The following is an 18,094-nucleotide window of genomic DNA, read 5'->3' on the forward strand; positions in this document are numbered from 1 at the left end:
CAATCTTATTGCTGTTTTCCAACATCCGTTATAATTACTTTTCATTCAACAACCTGCATGTTATTAATCAAAGCACCTCATGTGAATTTGTCATGCAAAACGTATCAGACATGAAGTCTTGCCATGTATGGATGGCTGTTACCTTTTGTTTTTTCACCATAATTTATTTTGGTCTGAAGTGTCATCAGCTTGGATGGTCAGAGGAGCATCTGTTGAATATTCAGTGGGTGTCAAGGGCAGATCTGCACTGTCTTTGAAGGTAGTCATCCTTTTTATACCGACACTTTCTCACTGACTGGTAGAAACACAACAGCTGTCAGCCTGAGTGTGCTATTGCGGCACAATGAGGACGGACGTTTTCTGCGTTATGAGATTATGTCTTGTGGCTGCTTCCCTCATGAAATGTGATTAAATAAATGCTTCACAAAGACATTGAAAACAGGAGGAACAAGAGAGGACTCAGAGAGCAAATACTTCCCCCAATTGGGTTTCATGGTTTCAGAATATGCTGATCTGAACTTTGATCCAGATGACCCGAAAACAGTTAATCACTTGTTCCTTGTAATATTATCTCTCTTTCCACTGAATTGTTTCAAAATCTGTCTTTTATTTAGTGACATATCCCACAAACATAACATGGGCTGGTGATCATCGTACCACCTTGGTGGTTAAAAAAAAAGGATAATTGAGACAAAAGAACAAACAAAATATATCACAAACAAGTGAAAAGCCAGATTAATAACAGATGAAGATGGCAAATAAATACAAAAGAAAGCAAATTCTGAGAGAGATTTGAAAGAAGAAACTGCAAGCCTCCTCAACCTGGCTTTCTTCTTGATGCAGGTTGATAGTGAACCTAACAATGTGAAGAAATGTGGCCTGGACTTGTGAAGGCTTCCGAATTGTCTGAATTTAACTTAAGAATAAGAGACAATTTCATGCACGTGTAAATTTTGTTCCAACCCATGAAATTGGAATAAAAAAGAAAATATAAATCTGAGTTTCCTCAACATCAAAATAACCATTCTGGCATTTATGAAATGTTTGCCCTACAGGCATGTCAGTGCCGAATAATAAAGGACCAAAGGCGGAGCCTTGAGGCACTCCTTAGGAAAAACAGTGCAGGATTTACAGCCACCTCTAGTAATGCAGAAATACCAGAGACAAAGACCAAAACCAATCTCAAACCATGCCTGATGAGCATCTATTTAGGACAATAAATTAAAATTCCATGTTCATCTGTATCAAAAGCTGCAGTTCCTGCTTGTCAGTCTATGGACTGTACGGATCGTTTACCGTAATGACTTTTATTAGCTTCCTTTAGTGCCACAACAAGGTTGTTCTGATTGGCTCTCAACAGATTTTGATGCATTGCAGTAAGATCTTGTACAAATATTCATGTTCTTCTAGGACAAGCAATAACCACTTTGATGCTCTGCTAACTTCAACATATCAATTACATTTCACAACATTTTATTGGTGAAAATATTTGCATATTAGCATGTTAGGATGTTGATGTTTACGGTTATCTTTAAAGTGATACTTCATCCCGGAAGTTTTTTTTGCCTTTCAAAGAATTGGCAAAATAAATTTATTGGGTGAAGTATCACTTCAAAGCCCAAACTGGTTCTTAAAGAGTTGCTAACATAGCTGTAAATGCTTAATCTTACTGCTAAGCTTATACTGAAGAAAAGATGTTGTAACTAAACAACATGCCCTGAATAATTAATGCAGCATACACAACAGAATTGAATTTCTGTCATTCATCTGACTGTAGGAGAATCGTTCGTGTGCTTAAGTGGTCTTCTACTCGTGGCCCACAATCCATCACAGTCTAATTCAGTTGTGCTACCGGAGACTTGTGCTGTGGTTCTGCTGCTGTGCTCCTGCCTGGCAAGCTGCACACAGCCTGTGTGTCTTTAAGAGGAGGGGCCTGACATTTATATTAGTATTACTCTATGGAGGCAAGGAGGGGTGGGTGGAGGTGGGGGTGGTGTGTGTGTGGGGGGGTGGCGCTGGACTGTGGAATGAAATTGGGAGCTGTGGAGGGTTCACACACACAAACACACACAGCTGAGAGGGAGCAGACTGAGGACAGCACAGACTGCCTCACACATACATCCAAGCACACAGAGACTGGGAGGAAGAAGCTGACCTCAAGGGAAGAGGAACAGCCAGACAGGAGGAGAAGAAGTCGAGGGTGAGAGTGCCGGCATGGCCATGTACGAACCTGCCTACCTGCCTCCGAACGCAGAGGAGCAGGACTTCATCCAAGCTTATGAAAACGTCAGAGAAAAGTACAAAGGTGGGTGCCTGCATTCACATTGGGGTGATGACAGCTAATTTACGATCTCGTGATGATGGAAGAGGTGACTGTAGCAGGGGAGGGTCTTATTAATGTCTCTATTTATGGCACTGACTCTGAACAGGTGCAAACACACCTTTCCATGTTTGCAATTGCTGTGTGTTTGCATCCCTTGACTACTCAGTATCTCATCAGTTGACACACGTTCGCTGTCGCTCTGCCTCTGTGTGTGTGAGAGTCCACTGGATTTACAGAAGTGCTTTACTTTGATATGTGAGCGTCGCGACCGGCCCTGCTCTGCCTGACCTCTGACCTCGATGAAGGCTTTAGTTTAAGCCTGAGCGCTCTGCTGATTGTTATCAGTCAAAACACAAGACATTAACAGGTGCTGCTGGGCAACAGTGAAATTCATTAATACGCTACATGGAGTTTATGCTTTTCTTCTCAGATTTTCATCTCGTTTGATCCCTTTATCTCCTGAAGTGTGCTGCCCTGCGTGCTGCAGGTCGACTACCTCACATAGTTACTGTCTTTCCTGCCTTTTTTTGGAAATCTTCAGGGGCATGGATATGATTGAGAATAGACAAGGATGTGAAAGATGAAATTAAGTTTGTCAAGGCAGGTGAAGAACAATCTCCACCCATCATTTCATGTCCAAGGATGCAAGGGGTTTCCTCCAGTCGTTCTGTATTTGAAAGGGAACTTTCATTTGCATCCATGTTTCACAGTTTCCCATTTCCTCTCCCGATATGTTTCATCCCTTTCGTTCCAAACAGCAGATCAGGAAGAAGGGGAGCTCCTCTATAAATATTGACCCACTTTTCTTTTTTCTTTTTCTTTTTTTCTAGTTGTGAGAATCTGGCAGCTGTGCTTGTGTTGAATCACTGTCATTTTCCCCTCTCTTATCACAGTCGGTCTATTTGTGTAACAGTTCTAACATCTGTAAAGCACTGATTAAAGTAAAACCACTGCAAACAAACATAACTGCAGCCGAATGGGCAGGTTGACCTCCACAGTGTGAATCTCTAGATTGGATTTGGTGGGAAATTTTCAGGAGAGGGGAGGCAAAGAGGGTGATGTTATCCAGTGCTACCCGAGTTAGTGATGCTTGAGCGAGGAATTTGTTTTTCGGAGGGAATGGCTGATAGGATACTGAATTCCAGCATGTTGGATGAGGGCAGAGAGCATGCTGGATCGGGATAGGATAATTACGTATCAGTACAACAGACCGCATGGCTCTATCAACGAGTCAGTGTGTGATAGGTCTCTGTGTCTGCACCGGGAGGTAATGGGAAGCAGGAGCCCGTTCTCTGGCAGGTGTTTATGTTCCAGACGTTCCTCTTGTGTTCTTTCCTCAACAGTGTCTGTGCTCCCTTAAGGTCCCGCTCTCCTTATTAAGGCACAATGCTGACACAGCAAAGGAGAGCTCGTCAGAGTTTGTTTCTGCAATATCAGACAGAGATGCTCACAATTCCTTCTTTTTCTTTCTTTTTTTTTAATAGCTGAAGGACAGATGGTATGAAAATATGCCGCTGCAGTATCTCAGACAGATATTTAAGTTTATGAGTGTCAGGAAGGCGTGACGTTCATCTCATCAGATCGTTCCTTACGGTCACAGAAAGATTCCCGAGTCCTAAAGCCTGAGCTAAGTCTCAAGTCTTGAGGATGAGTCCAAGTCTCAGACTCTGTTGCATACAACACAACTTCAGACATGTACAGTAGTACCTTAGTAAGGTGCTGTTACGCCCATCACTGCTGTGTTTGACTCAGTCTACTTCATACTTGTCAAGGTTGTCTTGCATCTACATCCTGATGTACGATAACAGAAAGTATTTGGTGCATAAACATTCTCAAGGCACCAAGCAGTGGGACTACCTCTGTGTTGCTCAGGTACTCCTCTCCGCTCACGTTGTCCCAAATACCCGTCCTTGTCATACCCTTCACTCACAGTCCCAGTTTTATCTTCATTGAGGCCAAAATATGGAGGGACTCAAAGTGTTGCAAATATGTTTTATATGACTCATAAATGAAGAATGAAATCTATTATTTACGTTGATTTGTGCAATTTTCCAGATACATTTTTTCTGCCTTCTTTCACAAAGCCCCTTGTGCATGAAAATATACACTTTGTGGCACAGATTGTTGACTGTGTGTAGAAATGAGAGAGCCAGATCCTGTTACATTAGTGTGAAGGCTTTTGACTTCCAGACAGCTCCACAAATGCGTTCTGCATTTAAATTCTGGGACAAATTGAACACTTTGGCTTTAGGTGAATTCATGGGTAAAGAGGGAAAGATGTTTCTACAAATGGAAAGAGAAGCTTTTCCACCCAAGGGGGCTGGCATGGCGTCCTGGCGGCACATCCTTCGATGTCGCTGAAGGCAAACCTGCGCTCTTTATAGCAAATCTTATTTTTCATTTGTTGTGAAGACACGTTGTGAGTCTATCTTCTCCCTAATCACTCTTCTATGACTAGACCAAGACTCGTCCAGCACCTATAATTCAAAATGAACACTCTAGTCGTTGGTTCCAGAATGTTTGGTTGGCTTTGGCCTTTAATTTTTATTCATTTATCTATTTTTTTTACTTTTGGGGATGTTCGGGCATTGTCCTGTGTATCTTCAGTTTCTCTGCTGATCATCATTTGTAACCAAAGATGCCCTCTAGAGCCAGCACTCAGCTGATGTTTGGGAAGAAAGTGACTGGTCCTCTTAACTGCATATTTACTGTTTTCTATACTTACTTCAGATCAGTTTTACCGGCACCGAGGGTCCTTTTTTGATGCCTTGAAATTCTACCTTTAGTTGTGTTTGCTGTGCCTTCGTTAACCCTAACGAGCTTCATGTGATACCTGACAGAGTAAAAGTGCATGAAAAGGCTAAAAGTTCATTTCAGTTTGTCAATGGTACTATTTTCACATCTCCAGAATAAGTTGTAATGTTTTTTTTAAATCTGAAACACCAAATATAAACTATGGTACTTTAGTAGTACTTGTACTACTTGAAATAGGTTAGCTATGATGCTATTATTTAAACACGGTTAAATACAATTAGAGTCAGTCTTCTGACTCTAATGTTACTCACTGTTGTCTCATTGACGGTAAAAGCCTGGCCGTCTTCCCATTCTTTACTAATGCAATTGGTGCTAGCAGCTGATGCCGTTACAGGACTGCCTGGGTGGGGGGTTACCCTCTTCATGTTTGGTGGATTGCTGAGGGTGCACAGCCACGGGTGGCATCTATACTTTGCCGAAGCGCATGTCCTGCAAGGCCCTGTCCTATGCCCCGCAGGGCTTAAAATAACCCCCTCATAGCCAAGGACTTGCTCAGCCAGCCAATTAAACAGTTATTTTCAGAACGCTTGATTGTTTGCTGGGGTAATTTACATTCCAGTTACTTCATGGCGAAAAAAAAAAAACCCAGACATTTGTGAATTATTGATGTGCTACTTTGAGGGGCATCGAAGAAATGACAGACAAAAATAGAACAGACGTAATTGATGAAATGTTCTTACATTTAACCCAGCACAGACAAAGGGTGGAGCCACCCTCACGAGTGACAGTAGTGGCGAAGTGTTGTGTGGAGTACTTGTATGTATGTCTGCTCAAGAAACACACATCAGAAAGTAGAGATCAACTTTCAGTGGCCGACTGGGAAGCTGCCTTAAAGTTCTGTATCTGACGCCCATTATTTACACACAAAAAAACCCAAAAAACAACAACACACAAAACCAAAACTTTGATTGCCCTGATTTGTTAGTGTGCCGTGTTCAAAACTGGCAGTTGGCTGTGTGTCTATTTGAAGCTGTGGAGTTGGTTTTCCTATCAGCCATGAGTCACTGGCCAGATCTTGATCTTCATGCCTTCTAGGTTCCTATTTCCTGTACTTGTGCTATGAAAAAACTCATTTTATGATTAAAGAAGTTCTGTCGGCTTCCTTGGTAGTGACGGATACAAAAACGTAGCAATGGCCTTCTTTTCCATGAATTGCAGCGTGTTTTTGGCTGGCGGCCACAAAGGAGACGTGCTAATGTTGAGAACTGAGAGACAGTTGTCAAAATCAGAGTACATTTAAAGACATGTTTCACCATATTCATCTTCCTTTTATTAAGCTGGGCTGTCTGCAGTAGAAAGACACCATTTTTTTGTTCAATTACTGCCACGTGAGCAGAGATTACAGAAGAAGGGTCGTTGTACTCAATTTAGCCCCTAATGTTAGAAAACCTCTAATAGCTGCATGTGTGCTGGTTATGCCCGTCGAATTCTATGCCTGGTTGGTTCTCTGTTAATGTTGTGTGTGTGTGTGTGTGTGTGTGTGTGTGTGTGTGTGTGTGTGTGTGTGAGAGAGAGAGAGAGAGAGAGAGAGAGAGAGACCCCCATAACAGGATGCACCTTGTGAAGCAGACCTCTTTTAGAGTACCTGTCTGTCTTCGGACCGATTTAGTCACCGGTTTACGACTAAAACACCTTGAGGACGCGCACATCGCGTTCATTCAGTTTTTAAAGTTTTTAACCAGCAAGTGTGGCTGTTTGTTGTAGCCAGACGCACGTGTCACTGCTTGTATTGATTACGGTGATTATTGCCCGCAGCCATTGTCACCACACTCACGTGACTGCTCATGAAAGGACCTGGTCTGTTTCAGGCTTTAGCATCACAACAGGTGTGTAGTAAAGACTGAAGTCAAAGGAAGGTGTTGTAGCTGGTTGAAACATCAACTTGTCTGCTGATGTAATTTTTTATCTAAGCCCATCTCTTACTCAGACCCAACATTGTATTGTGGCTTCATTCCGTTGAGGTCCACGAAGAGAAGCGTGATCTCAGGTCCCTGTCCTCTGCTTGAAGAGAAAAGTGTTGTCTGCTTCGTCTGTGGTTATTTTGGCATCTTTTACTTTTTTTCTCTTCTTATATCTCGTAAACAAACTAGAGCCATCTTCTGCTCGTGGGTTTAATAAATATTTATAATACCCAACACTTGACCAGCATATTTTACTTCATTACTTCCTGCTTGTGTGGACTGTCCTGGATCCACCGGGTCTCTGCTACTACCATTTCAAAGTACAGAGTGAGGTGACAAGTCCACAGATATCAGTGCCAGGTTAGATGCTCATGGAAAATAGGCCATTGGTTAAAAAAGAAGGGAAAAAATTGTGTGTGTGTGTGTGTGTGTGTGTGTGTGTGCGCGTATCTATATCGCTACTGCATGACGTTTCAGGGCATTTCCCAAATGGGCCGTTTCTGCTGCCATACATGCAAACTGAAAAGGAAAATCTTCGTCATGGAACTGCATTTCTATCAAATACAGCAACAGAAATAAAGCCTCCCTCTCAGCTCATGCTGGGTGTGTCTCAGTGTGACGTGTGTGTATGTCAGGAGTGTTTAGCTTTGTCTGTTTAGTCATGCTGCTGCAATGAGAGGCATCAGATTCGTTCAGCCAAAAATGATAGTGGGTCGTCCCTTTTTTTTTTTTGTCATATTATTTATTATTATTTATTATTATTTATTTCTTTAATTTTTTTTTCTCCCGTGTGTCTGCATGTTAGTGGCTGGGATGGATCAACAGGGACACAGCTCAGGCCAAAGGTTACTCTAGGGCAGGGCTTGTTAAGCTCAACTCTGCCAGGATTCCTTTAGGGCCTTTTAAGGGAGCAAGAGGAGCTCCGGAGGGATGCTCCCCCGATCTGTCGCGCTTCCTGTCAAACACTCAAGGATTTTACAGAACAGAAGCTGCTGTACTTTTATGCCTGAATCTCAGGTGTTTTATGACTGTTTGTGTGTGTGTGTGTGTGCGCACGTGTGTGTGTGTGTGTGTCAGTGTATGCTTGTGTGAGAGGGGAAAAAATGATTAAGAAGAAAAGAGGAAGGAGGATGCATGTAAGACTGTGATTACGCAGTCCAAGGAACAAAACAAAGTAATGTGATGAATCAAAATCCGATTTGGTTTCACACTGATGAAGATTCCTGGCTCAAAGTTAAAGATGCGGCATGAGCATCAGTCAGTCTATGAGGGCGGTGTGGAGTGGAAGTCAACGGGCAATCAAAGGTAAATTCCAGTTTCATACACAGTCATTAGCACCAACATTGCAGTTGCCATGGTAATGACTGAAGTCTCAAAGAAGCACAGGTGGTTTATTATTACTTATTTTATTACATTGTGTGGGTTGTGCGAACAGACGTTGGATGATGATGACATCACACTGTTTGATGAAAAAAGGTTGATGATCAGAGAATCGACAAAGTCAAATGTAAGAGAAAGCAAAGGCGCAAGCAGTAATATTAAAGTTTACAGATGTCAACTTGAACTTGCTGACCTTGAACCGACCCAACTTGGCGTAGTTGTGAGGCCACAGTTCCTGTGCAGCAGAGGTTGGGAGGCATCCTTCCATCCATTCATTCATTCATCCTTAACTGCTTATCCTGTTTAGGGTCGCGGGGAGGCTGGAGTCCATCCCAGTTGTCATGGTACGAGAGGTGGGGCACATCCAGTACAGCCCATCAGGTCATTCGAGGGCTACCTTGTAGAGACGGACAACCCCTCACACTCTAAACTGACTCCAACTTGAGTGTTTTATGGTGAACCCTTGCAGACACAGGGAGAACATGAACGTTTGAGAACAAATATCAATACTTCCTCCTCCGTACTTTGATAAACAGGGTTGTTGCTTTGGTTTCAGTTCATTTCAGCAGGATTGCTTATTATCTTTTAGGTTTATTTTGCTCATCAAACTGATGGCAACCAAATTGATTGAATCATCACGACACCGACATACCCCAAGTGTATTTTTATATATAAATATATACATATATACTGTGTGTGTGTTTATGTATATATGTATATTTACATACATTTATATATACATATATAGGTGTACACATACATATGTGTTATGATTAAAATAATATAAAACAATATAATATCACATAATATACTGTAGTGTAATATAACCTTGGGTTTAGTTATTATTGCAAAGAAACTGCAAAGTGCTACTATTTTTATTTCCTCAAACATTGTTTGGTTTTGTGGAAACTAATCCAGATGTTGGTTGGGATTCTCACCGGCTGAATCCTTGAACCATGACATGTTCCAGGATGTCTGGGTAAATGAACATGCCAGCTTTTTGGAGAACTCTGCTTACTGTTCATCTTTTTTTTTTTAACAGACAAGCAAATATGCTCCAGTGCTCAGGTGTCCTGTAGGTTCCTGGAGCCCTGTAAACCTGCAGGATGAGAGAAGAGAAGAAATGAGATGTACAGTAGGAGGCGGAACCCCCAGATCCACAGATGTACACCATGAGATATTTCTTTTACATGTATCTCGCAGTTTTTCAAAACATGCGCAATGAAAATTGTACTCTTTGCTTAAATACTCAAGTGTGGGTTTTCACCTTTAAAAGTTAATGGAATACAGATGTAGACATTTAGCTATTATAACCCATTTAGACTCAGTCACCGCCTTTCAAAGTCATGCAGCTCCAGCCTGCTGAGTCAGCCAGATGTGTATCTGCTGTCTCACTCCTTCATGCTGCATAATCCTCGAGAATCTCCATGCCTGCGCTAATATGACATGTTTACTTTCATCCTGCAGGAGATCTGCTCGACAAGCAAAATGAGTGGCAGCTGTCATGTCACCATTCTTTAATATATCAAGAGTAAGGAGTTTATGAAGTAGCTTGCGTGGCCTTCAGCCTTCTCGTCTTACACAAACCAGGGGCAGTGTAATGCTAAAGGTTTCTCCCTGGATTTTACAAGGGCTCAAACATATGGTTTTGTGGCTTGAAAGAGAAGAAAAAGTGTGGAAAACAGATTTGTGTGGAAAATACTGAGGTTTTTAACACCTGGCTTGTGTCTGACACAAAGAGTCTCTGTGCCTTCGCTGCTTTGTACTGCGGGGCAGGGCTGCAGCGCTTTATTAAGGCCAGTATTAGTCTGGGACGTTAGCTTCAAGGCTCCAACGAGCTATGAAGAGAGTTAATGGGGAAAACAAAAACATCCTGATGCAACACACACAGATACACGCACACACACACACACACACACACACACACACACACATACATGGTCAATTTATAGTGGAGATTGTTTGGGAAATGAGGGGGAGGGAGGTTTCACAGTTTTAAGGGACCTCTTCTTGGAATGTTATACTCATGTGGAGTGTGTGTGTGTGTGTGTGTGTGTGTGTGTGTGTGTTTGCATGCATATGCGCGCATGAGTTTGATTTTTATGTGTCCGATTAAGAGCTGCAAAAATTAATTGACTCAGCAATTTGAGATGATTGAGAGACGATTGCAAGCTTTCAAACTGATCAACGAATCGTTTCTGTTTTTCAGTCAAAAATGTCAAAGATTTGTGGGTGCCACCCTCTTTAATTAAATTAATTGAAAATGGTCAGCTGTTTTTTTGTTTTTTTTGTCATTTATGACAGGAAATAAGAGTTTTGGCCTGTTTGGTGGACAAGGGAAGCAATTTGAAGTCACCATTTTAGGTTCTGGTAAATAAAATTTTTTAATATTTCTTGACATTCAGCAAACTAAATAATACTTCAGTTAATCCTGAAAATAATGGCAGATTAATTGGTGATGAAAATAATTGCTCATTACAGCCCTAATGATGCATGAGGGCCCAGAAAGTCAGTAGGCCTCACTAATGAAATGCTCCTATATACACGCACACCACGGGATGTTTTTAGCCCCCATTTTCATCTTCCAGGCAGGAAGCAATGCCTGATGGCTATTTGTAGCTCCGGACACCCATTTTGTACCTTTTGTAACTGGCAATCCCCCAGACTTAAATGTTACCCCGTTCGTTCTGGCTTTGCAAAATGTTGGATATTTTTTGCATCTACCACATTTAGGTGCTACTGACTTAACACAAATTCATTTATAGGCTTTGGTTTCTAAATTTAAGCAGGGAGATGTCTAGAACTCAGCCAGGTGTTATTTTTCACCGCACAATGACAGGTGTTGGGCTTCAACTCCTGAGGCTCACTGCCCTTGAGGAGCAGGAAAGGTGACGGCACGTTCGGCGCTCTACATGTTCTGTTTCCTCATATCGTGGATGTTGTGACGCCGCGACAGTTGAACCCGAGTGCTGCACAGTGAGGATGAACGTCTGTGAAGGCTGACATTGAAGTTGCTGTTTAACACGCAGTGATTGAAGTAGCGTCTTTTCCACGGAGGCTGGAATTAATAGACGCGTCTTTGTAGTAGCACTCTGTTGAGAGCAGACAAGAACTTTTTGATAGCCCGAGTAATGTTTTTCTCATTGAATGCCATCCAAATTCATTCGGGAGCCAAGTGGAAACATTTCTGCTTCACTGCCAATGAGACTTAAATAAGACTTAAAGGTTATTACATTCAGTGAGTAGCACTGGAAATTCCCTGGTGCACATGATCGGATGTGTGTTAATGTGTATTACTAGGTAGTGATGTGCGCTAGTGTGCATGCGCGAGTGTGTCAGTCTATTTCTTAGTCAGCCCTGTCGTTTCCTGTCTCTGAGAGGTGGTGGGTTTATTGCGGGTTAGTGGTATTCAGGGCAACTGGAGCCGGTGTGACAGTCACCACGAAGTCCAGAAATGTCACGGCAGGTCACCCTGCACAGCTGACACTGGGAGGGGGACGGGGGGCGGTGGGGGTTTGCCCCTTCTGCACACTCACATACAAACACACCGACATTCAACATTTACTTCCTCACAAGTCTTTCCACATGCATGCACACAGTCCAAACATACCAGAAGGAATCATTTACATTCTCCTCTGTTAGCAGATCACATAATCTCTCTTGACTCTGAGATACCAAAGATAGAGGCTTGTTAGCTTCCAATACCTTTCACAGTCATCCTCTCTTGTTTTGACAAAAGATTCAGTTTGTGAAAAACTGCCCTAAATGGCCTGGCTGACTCCACAGGTTACACAAACTTCTGTTACATAAAAAGCCTCGATGTTTTATAGATATAAAAAGAATAAAAAAAAAAAATCTTGGGAGATGCTTGAATGCTGCTAACCTAAACAGACCCTCCTGTGGCTTCATGGATCTCTGAAGGGTGTGGACTCTCCCTACGGTCACGGGTCAAACGGCAAACCCTGAAAAACAACGGACTGTTGTTTGTTTTCTTATCACAGAGATTAAATTGACACTAATTCTGTCCTTCCTGTGCGGTAGTTGCACTTTGACACTGTTGAGAAATAAAGAGGCTTCAACAGCAAGCACTGATCTGGTCAAGCTCTTCTTTGATATGGTTGACCGTTGGAATGAGGCCTATGTGGAATATTTTACCTTTCTCTCATGAAGTTGTTACGGCTGTTATCTCAAGACTCCACCTGATGTGTAGCAGAGCCGTGGAAGCTCACACGGCCAGGTGTGGAATGCCTCTGCGGCTCATCATTCATCTCTTACCTTTACATTTGCACCCGAAATTCACAGCTAGCCCTTATTACCCAATGACAGTGCAGCTACAGTGAATACTGTAGATGTAGTGCCGCTAAATATAAGATGTAGGTGTATAGAGGTTTCCAATAACACGCTTTTACAAAGGACTTGAGGGAATCATGTTGCTGTTTTACAAAACCTTTGGTTTGTATATTATTAGTACCACCTTCAGGCCTGTGCTGTTGTTGTCTTTAACCTTTTCTTTTACCATTTTCTGGTGTTGCCATGAATGTGATATGTTCTGTTTTGTGAAATGGGCACATGTGAAATTGTGTATGCTGCCATCTTGAGCAGGATTCCATGGACGGTAAGATCCTGTATCACTGGGATCTTCCAGGGTAAATAAAATCAAAAAGGTAACTTCTATTTATGCAAGTTTATCAGCATTTTTAGAGAATGTTTGGAGTATTTTTTCACAAGGAAGTGCTGTGAACCTGAATTTAATCCTGGCACAATCTCACCTGAGAGAAAGACGTCCCCAACGCGTTGACCGAAGCAGGATTTCATTTCATTTAATCTTACAGCAGGAGGCGGTAGACTGAAGGAGTCAGACTAGTTTAGAGGACGGAGAGATCTCTTAAAGAATCTAAATAAACCCCTTACTGTCTGTCATGTAGCACAAGACCCACAACCCGTTCTGGGAGCGGAGCACGGCAGCCAGTAGCCAGAGCGGCGCCGCCAGCAGAAACTCCCTGTCATGCTGCAGAGTGGAGACAGAAAAAGATGATGAGGCACTGTGAGAGTGGGGGAGAGGAAGCAGGCAGACAGAGCTGAAGTGAAACAGAAAATTAAGAGAATATAAACAGAAATTAAGAGGAAGAAAAAGAAGAACAGTCATAGTTTGATAACCCCAGTTAACCCTAACCCCTGGCTGTGTGATAAGCCCACCTGGGTTGCTTTCCTCACCAGTAGAATCTTGGTTACGTTTATATTTGTTTGTGTTTTTTTTGTTGCCATTTTCTTTGTGCAAACGAGATGAATATAAATACCCCCATTTGAAATGATTTCTGACTTTTTGGAGTGAGGCGTGCTCACATGCCCTTCACAAGCATTTAAATCAAATGAAGTATGACTGATTTTACCGGCAAAAATATGGATTCAAGAGGCTCACTGAAAATTAGCTAGTAATTAACCTAAAATTAGCCAAGAATTCATAAAAATGTTGCAAGAAAAATGACGTGGCGTGTCCAGAGCAGTTGGAACAAAAGGAGGTTGCTGTTGTTTCTTCCAAGTGAATTCTACGATATCAGTGCAGACAAAAATGCTCCGTACAAAGAAATACCGACAGGTTCCTTTGTATTGTTTTTAATCAGGAAAATGTAGCTTTTATTTTACAGAATTTCAACTGATTTAGAAAGATCTTAAATACAGATGGGTGCCTTTTGAACTTCCATCCGTCACAAAAAGCTTGTAGAACTCGCTCAGTTTAGCAAGATTCTTCATTTCACCGTTTTTCTTTTCAGTCATTTTGAAAAATATTCCCACATTTAGTGTTTTGACAATGGTGGTTGTGGAGAGATGGACAGCAGAGGAGCATTAGGGACACAGACTGTGACAACCAGGTCTTAAATACCCTCTGGGAGACTGGCCAGGGAGGAATTAACCCCTCCTACCAGGAGCCTGCAAGGCAACAGAGATAAACAAGGGGGGACACAGAGAGCCAGCCCTGCTGTCACCATGTAGAAACTGGACTCCCGGCATCTTGTTCATTCACATTTGCCTTTTTATTGCACAGTCTTGTTTGGTTGTTTTCTCACATTAAGTTTCTGTCTGTCATCACCCAAGTGTGATATTTTTCTTCTTCACACAACACCAAACTCTCCCGGTGTCATGCACCACCAGTGCGATCTGGCCGGAGTGGTGAGGATGCCCACAAGTATCACTTGTCCTTCCAGCTGTGGCGTTTGTGCACACATGCTGCCAGCTCCGCGTACTTCCCCTGAAGGCTCATGGGAAGCATTGCTTGGCAAAGATGGTGTTTCCACCCCCTCACCCCCACCCCTCCAGGGAGGAACACAGCAGGCTTGAGTCACCATCAAAGGAAGAGCGGTCCATATCTCACCACTGACAAGTTAGATACTTAAATGTATCAGTGCTCCTCAGATCTGACTGATTTGGATCAAATGTTCATAAACTTTTAATCATCGACAAAATCTCTCTTCACTTCTATTCCTGTACTTCTGTCGCTCGTTTTCCTGCCTGAGTTTACTTGAGCTTTAAAGAGAAAGCACAGCCCCTAGTGGATCATTGTCCTTATAACATTAGAGTAGACATGAAAACCCAGAAAGCAGAGTAATTGCCTTTTTAGGAGAAACACAAGGGATAAAAACAGGTAAGCTGACTTCTGAGCAGTCGAGCTGAAGAGATGACGTTTGATAGCAGATACCTCTGAAGTTAGTTAGTGAGGATTATCAGATCATCTTTTAATCAAAGCCTGGATGAGCCTCCACTCTCCCGGTAGCACAGACCAGAGTCTAATAAAGCTGAATGACAGCATCCCCCAGTCTCCGTCCAGCTCCAACCAAGTTAAATCCTGTGAGTCAGGGTGTGGGTGAGGGACCTTTGGGGCCATCTTGCTTTCTGCCCTTCACTTAAATTACGCCCTTTCTTCTAAGATACAGTATGTGAGTCGCTGCTGTAACCTATCCAGTCGTTCCATCTCTAAACGGGAGGCTCTTTAAAGGGGGCGACCTCACACAAGTTGAAAGCTCTCATGGGGCTTGATCTGAAGCCTCCAAAGGGGTGGAGTATGAGAGGAAACATGCGGGGGTCGATCACTCCCTTCCCTTTTCCCTCTGTCGTAACTCCCTAGAATTCCTCCGCAGGCTTTGTGTGCAGCATCATAGAAAAGAAAATCACCTCCCAGTGGAGGTTTTAACAGCTGCATGCTGTTTGCTTGTCTACATGGAACGTCTGTAAACCTTTTTGTCCATCTTTGTTTACACAGACAACGATGAAACCCAGCAGAGAGAAGGTCATATAATAAACTGTATGAGATTGTCTTAAGTAAACACCACAGAGCCGAAAGAAAAATATCCTCTTAGCTTGTTGAGAAAAATAATAAACTAAAGAAGCTGTGAATTCCCCGCCTTGTGAGCGTAATCTTCACAATAATCACTGATGACAAGAGTAGTGCTCTGGCTCCACAATACACACGGCTGCTGTCATCAGTCCACTGGCTTAACCATTTTTTCACGGACTAATACAGACACCCTGTCTCCTGGTTGGCAAACGGGTCTCCTGCTGACTGGTGTCCAGTCTCTAAGCCTGTACATTGGGCCGGAGATTTGAGTGGCTGGGTGACCTCAGACAGATGGAATGTTTTGTCTGGATGTCCGCAGCAGGGCTACCAGCCTGATGGAGAGAGAAGAGAGGGGCTAAACACTCGTAGGTGAAGTGTGTTATTAGAGTGTGAACAATGAACCCTTACAGAGAGAACGATGGAGAAAATCACTTTCTAAAGCCATTCGTTTGCCAATTTGCATCCTTGCACACACTCACTAGTGCTTTTGTTGCTGAGAGGGGAAGTATGCAAACGCTGGGTAGGTGGCGATGTTGCTGCTGTAGAAGTCATGGCTGTGTTCCTAAGTCGTAAACACAGAAGCCACAGCTCCGAGCCTGCTTTATTCATCTGTGGAAGAGGAGACTGCCACCAAAGTTGAAGAATTTATTAAAATTCTGTTAAATGTGGAAAATGTTGCCATCGGATCAAAAAGCCCTCATCACTTGAAATACACCTCCAGCTTGTAAGAATTTCCATTTTACTGGAGTTTTTGGTTGCTCTGAGGCCGGGAGTGAGCGGTAAGGAGCAACTCAAACATTGCTGACGTTTGGAGTCAGTGACATCATGGATCACTGATGCCCACACGTACAGACGAACTTAAATGAACAAATATTAAATAAATGTTGACACAGGCAATAACTAAACACTGTAACCAAACAGATGTGGAAAAATAGGTACGAAACAATTTCCATGTACACAGATGCATTTTTTTTAACTCTTTAATGATGTTTTTCATTTGAACACAAAAATATTTGAAGAAAAAAATGCATTGTCTCAGATTTCATCATGTGATGCCCTCTGCTCTTGACTTGTTATTGGTAACGTAACACAGCACCTGACGTTGTGTGCCTGCAGAATGCTAAATGGAAACGTACTAGGAGGAGCGCTAGTGCTGTTGTGCAGCAGCCACACCAACAGGGTTGCCTGCAGACATTATTTATTTATTCTTTTTATCGGCCATGTGTCTGCAGGCATCGAGTCTTGTCATTTATCCATCCATCCATCCATCCACCCATCCATCCATTGCCTTCCACTTAGCACTGTCGCCTCACAGCAAGAAGGTTCCGGGTTGGAGTCCTGGCTCCAGCACAGGATCTTTCTGTGTGGAGTCTCCATGTTCTCCTATTCCTGCGTGGGTTCTCTCTGGCAAGGCAAGGCAAGGCAATTTTATTTGTATAGCCCGTTTTCACAAACAGTTTGTCTCAAAGGGCTTCGCATGGCTTCACATCTCTGGTACTCCAGCTTCCTCCCACAGTCCAAAGACATCAAGAGGGGACGAGGCTGATTGATACTCTAAATTGACTGTAGGTGTGACTGTGAGTGTGAATGGTTGTCTGTCTCTATGTGTTGGTCCTGTGATGGACTGGAGACCTGTCCAGGGTGAATCCCGCCTCTCACCTGAAGGCTGCTGGGATAGGCTCCAGCCCCCCCGTGACCTCTAACAGGATAAGCGGAAGAAAATGGATGGATGAATGTATCAGGCTTACTTCCCGTGACCACCAGGTGGCACTATGGCTATATCTTAAATTTAAAAAAAAGAAAAGGTAAAATGGAAGCTTCTCTTTCCATCATTCGATGAAGCTGAGTAAATCAAATCATGAAAGAAAAAAAAAACAAAAAAAGCTAATTTCCAGTTGCCACCAAGTGGTGTTATAACCCATCCTGTCCATTTGCTTTATTTGGTAAATTATACAATGATACATTTTGTGTCATCCTGCACACGAGCACGTGCGTGCACGCACACACGCAAAACTTTGTAGCTAAAAAAGGCAAGGCAGTGAAATGTAGCTGGCAAATTCTTCAGTGATCAAGTCAGTGATGGATGGATACAGAGAGAGGCAGCAGCCTTCTGTTAGTAAGGAGCTGAGAGAAGATTCCTTAAACAGGCCCCAACAAATAAACTCTGCCAGTAAATTCTTGTGGAGAGTGGCAGGATCCTGCTATAAGTCTGGACTGGACTTGCAAACTGCACAGGAGCAATGGACGGCAGGTCATCCTGGGCTTGCATGACAATAGCTCTGCCCATCATTCTCCCAACCCCCTGCAATGGAACTCTTTAAATCTTGTCCCCATAACCTAACCTGT

General features: G+C 42.8%; 1 protein-coding gene across 3 annotated transcripts in view; it reads left to right on the forward strand.

The window, feature by feature from the left end:
- Positions 1–18,094, forward strand: part of LOC147253697 (plectin-like) — a 129,169-nt gene that overhangs the window by 16,273 nt on the left and 94,802 nt on the right. The window contains exon 1 of one of the 3 annotated variants that reach the window (XM_086218945.1): positions 2,074–2,305. The exons of the other annotated variants lie outside the window; for them this stretch is intronic. Coding sequence (XP_086075071.1) covers positions 2,215–2,305 — 91 coding nt within the window. The 5' untranslated portion in view covers positions 2,074–2,214. Of the gene's footprint in view, positions 1–2,073; positions 2,306–18,094 lie in introns of those variants that run through there. 3 annotated transcript variants of the gene reach the window in all.

This window comes from Aulostomus chinensis, chromosome 11 (genome assembly GCF_037954235.1).
Source record: "Aulostomus chinensis isolate RoL2024-O1b breed Wild chromosome 11, RoL_Achi_v1.0, whole genome shotgun sequence".
NCBI classification, from domain to species: domain Eukaryota; kingdom Metazoa; phylum Chordata; class Actinopteri; order Syngnathiformes; family Aulostomidae; genus Aulostomus; species Aulostomus chinensis.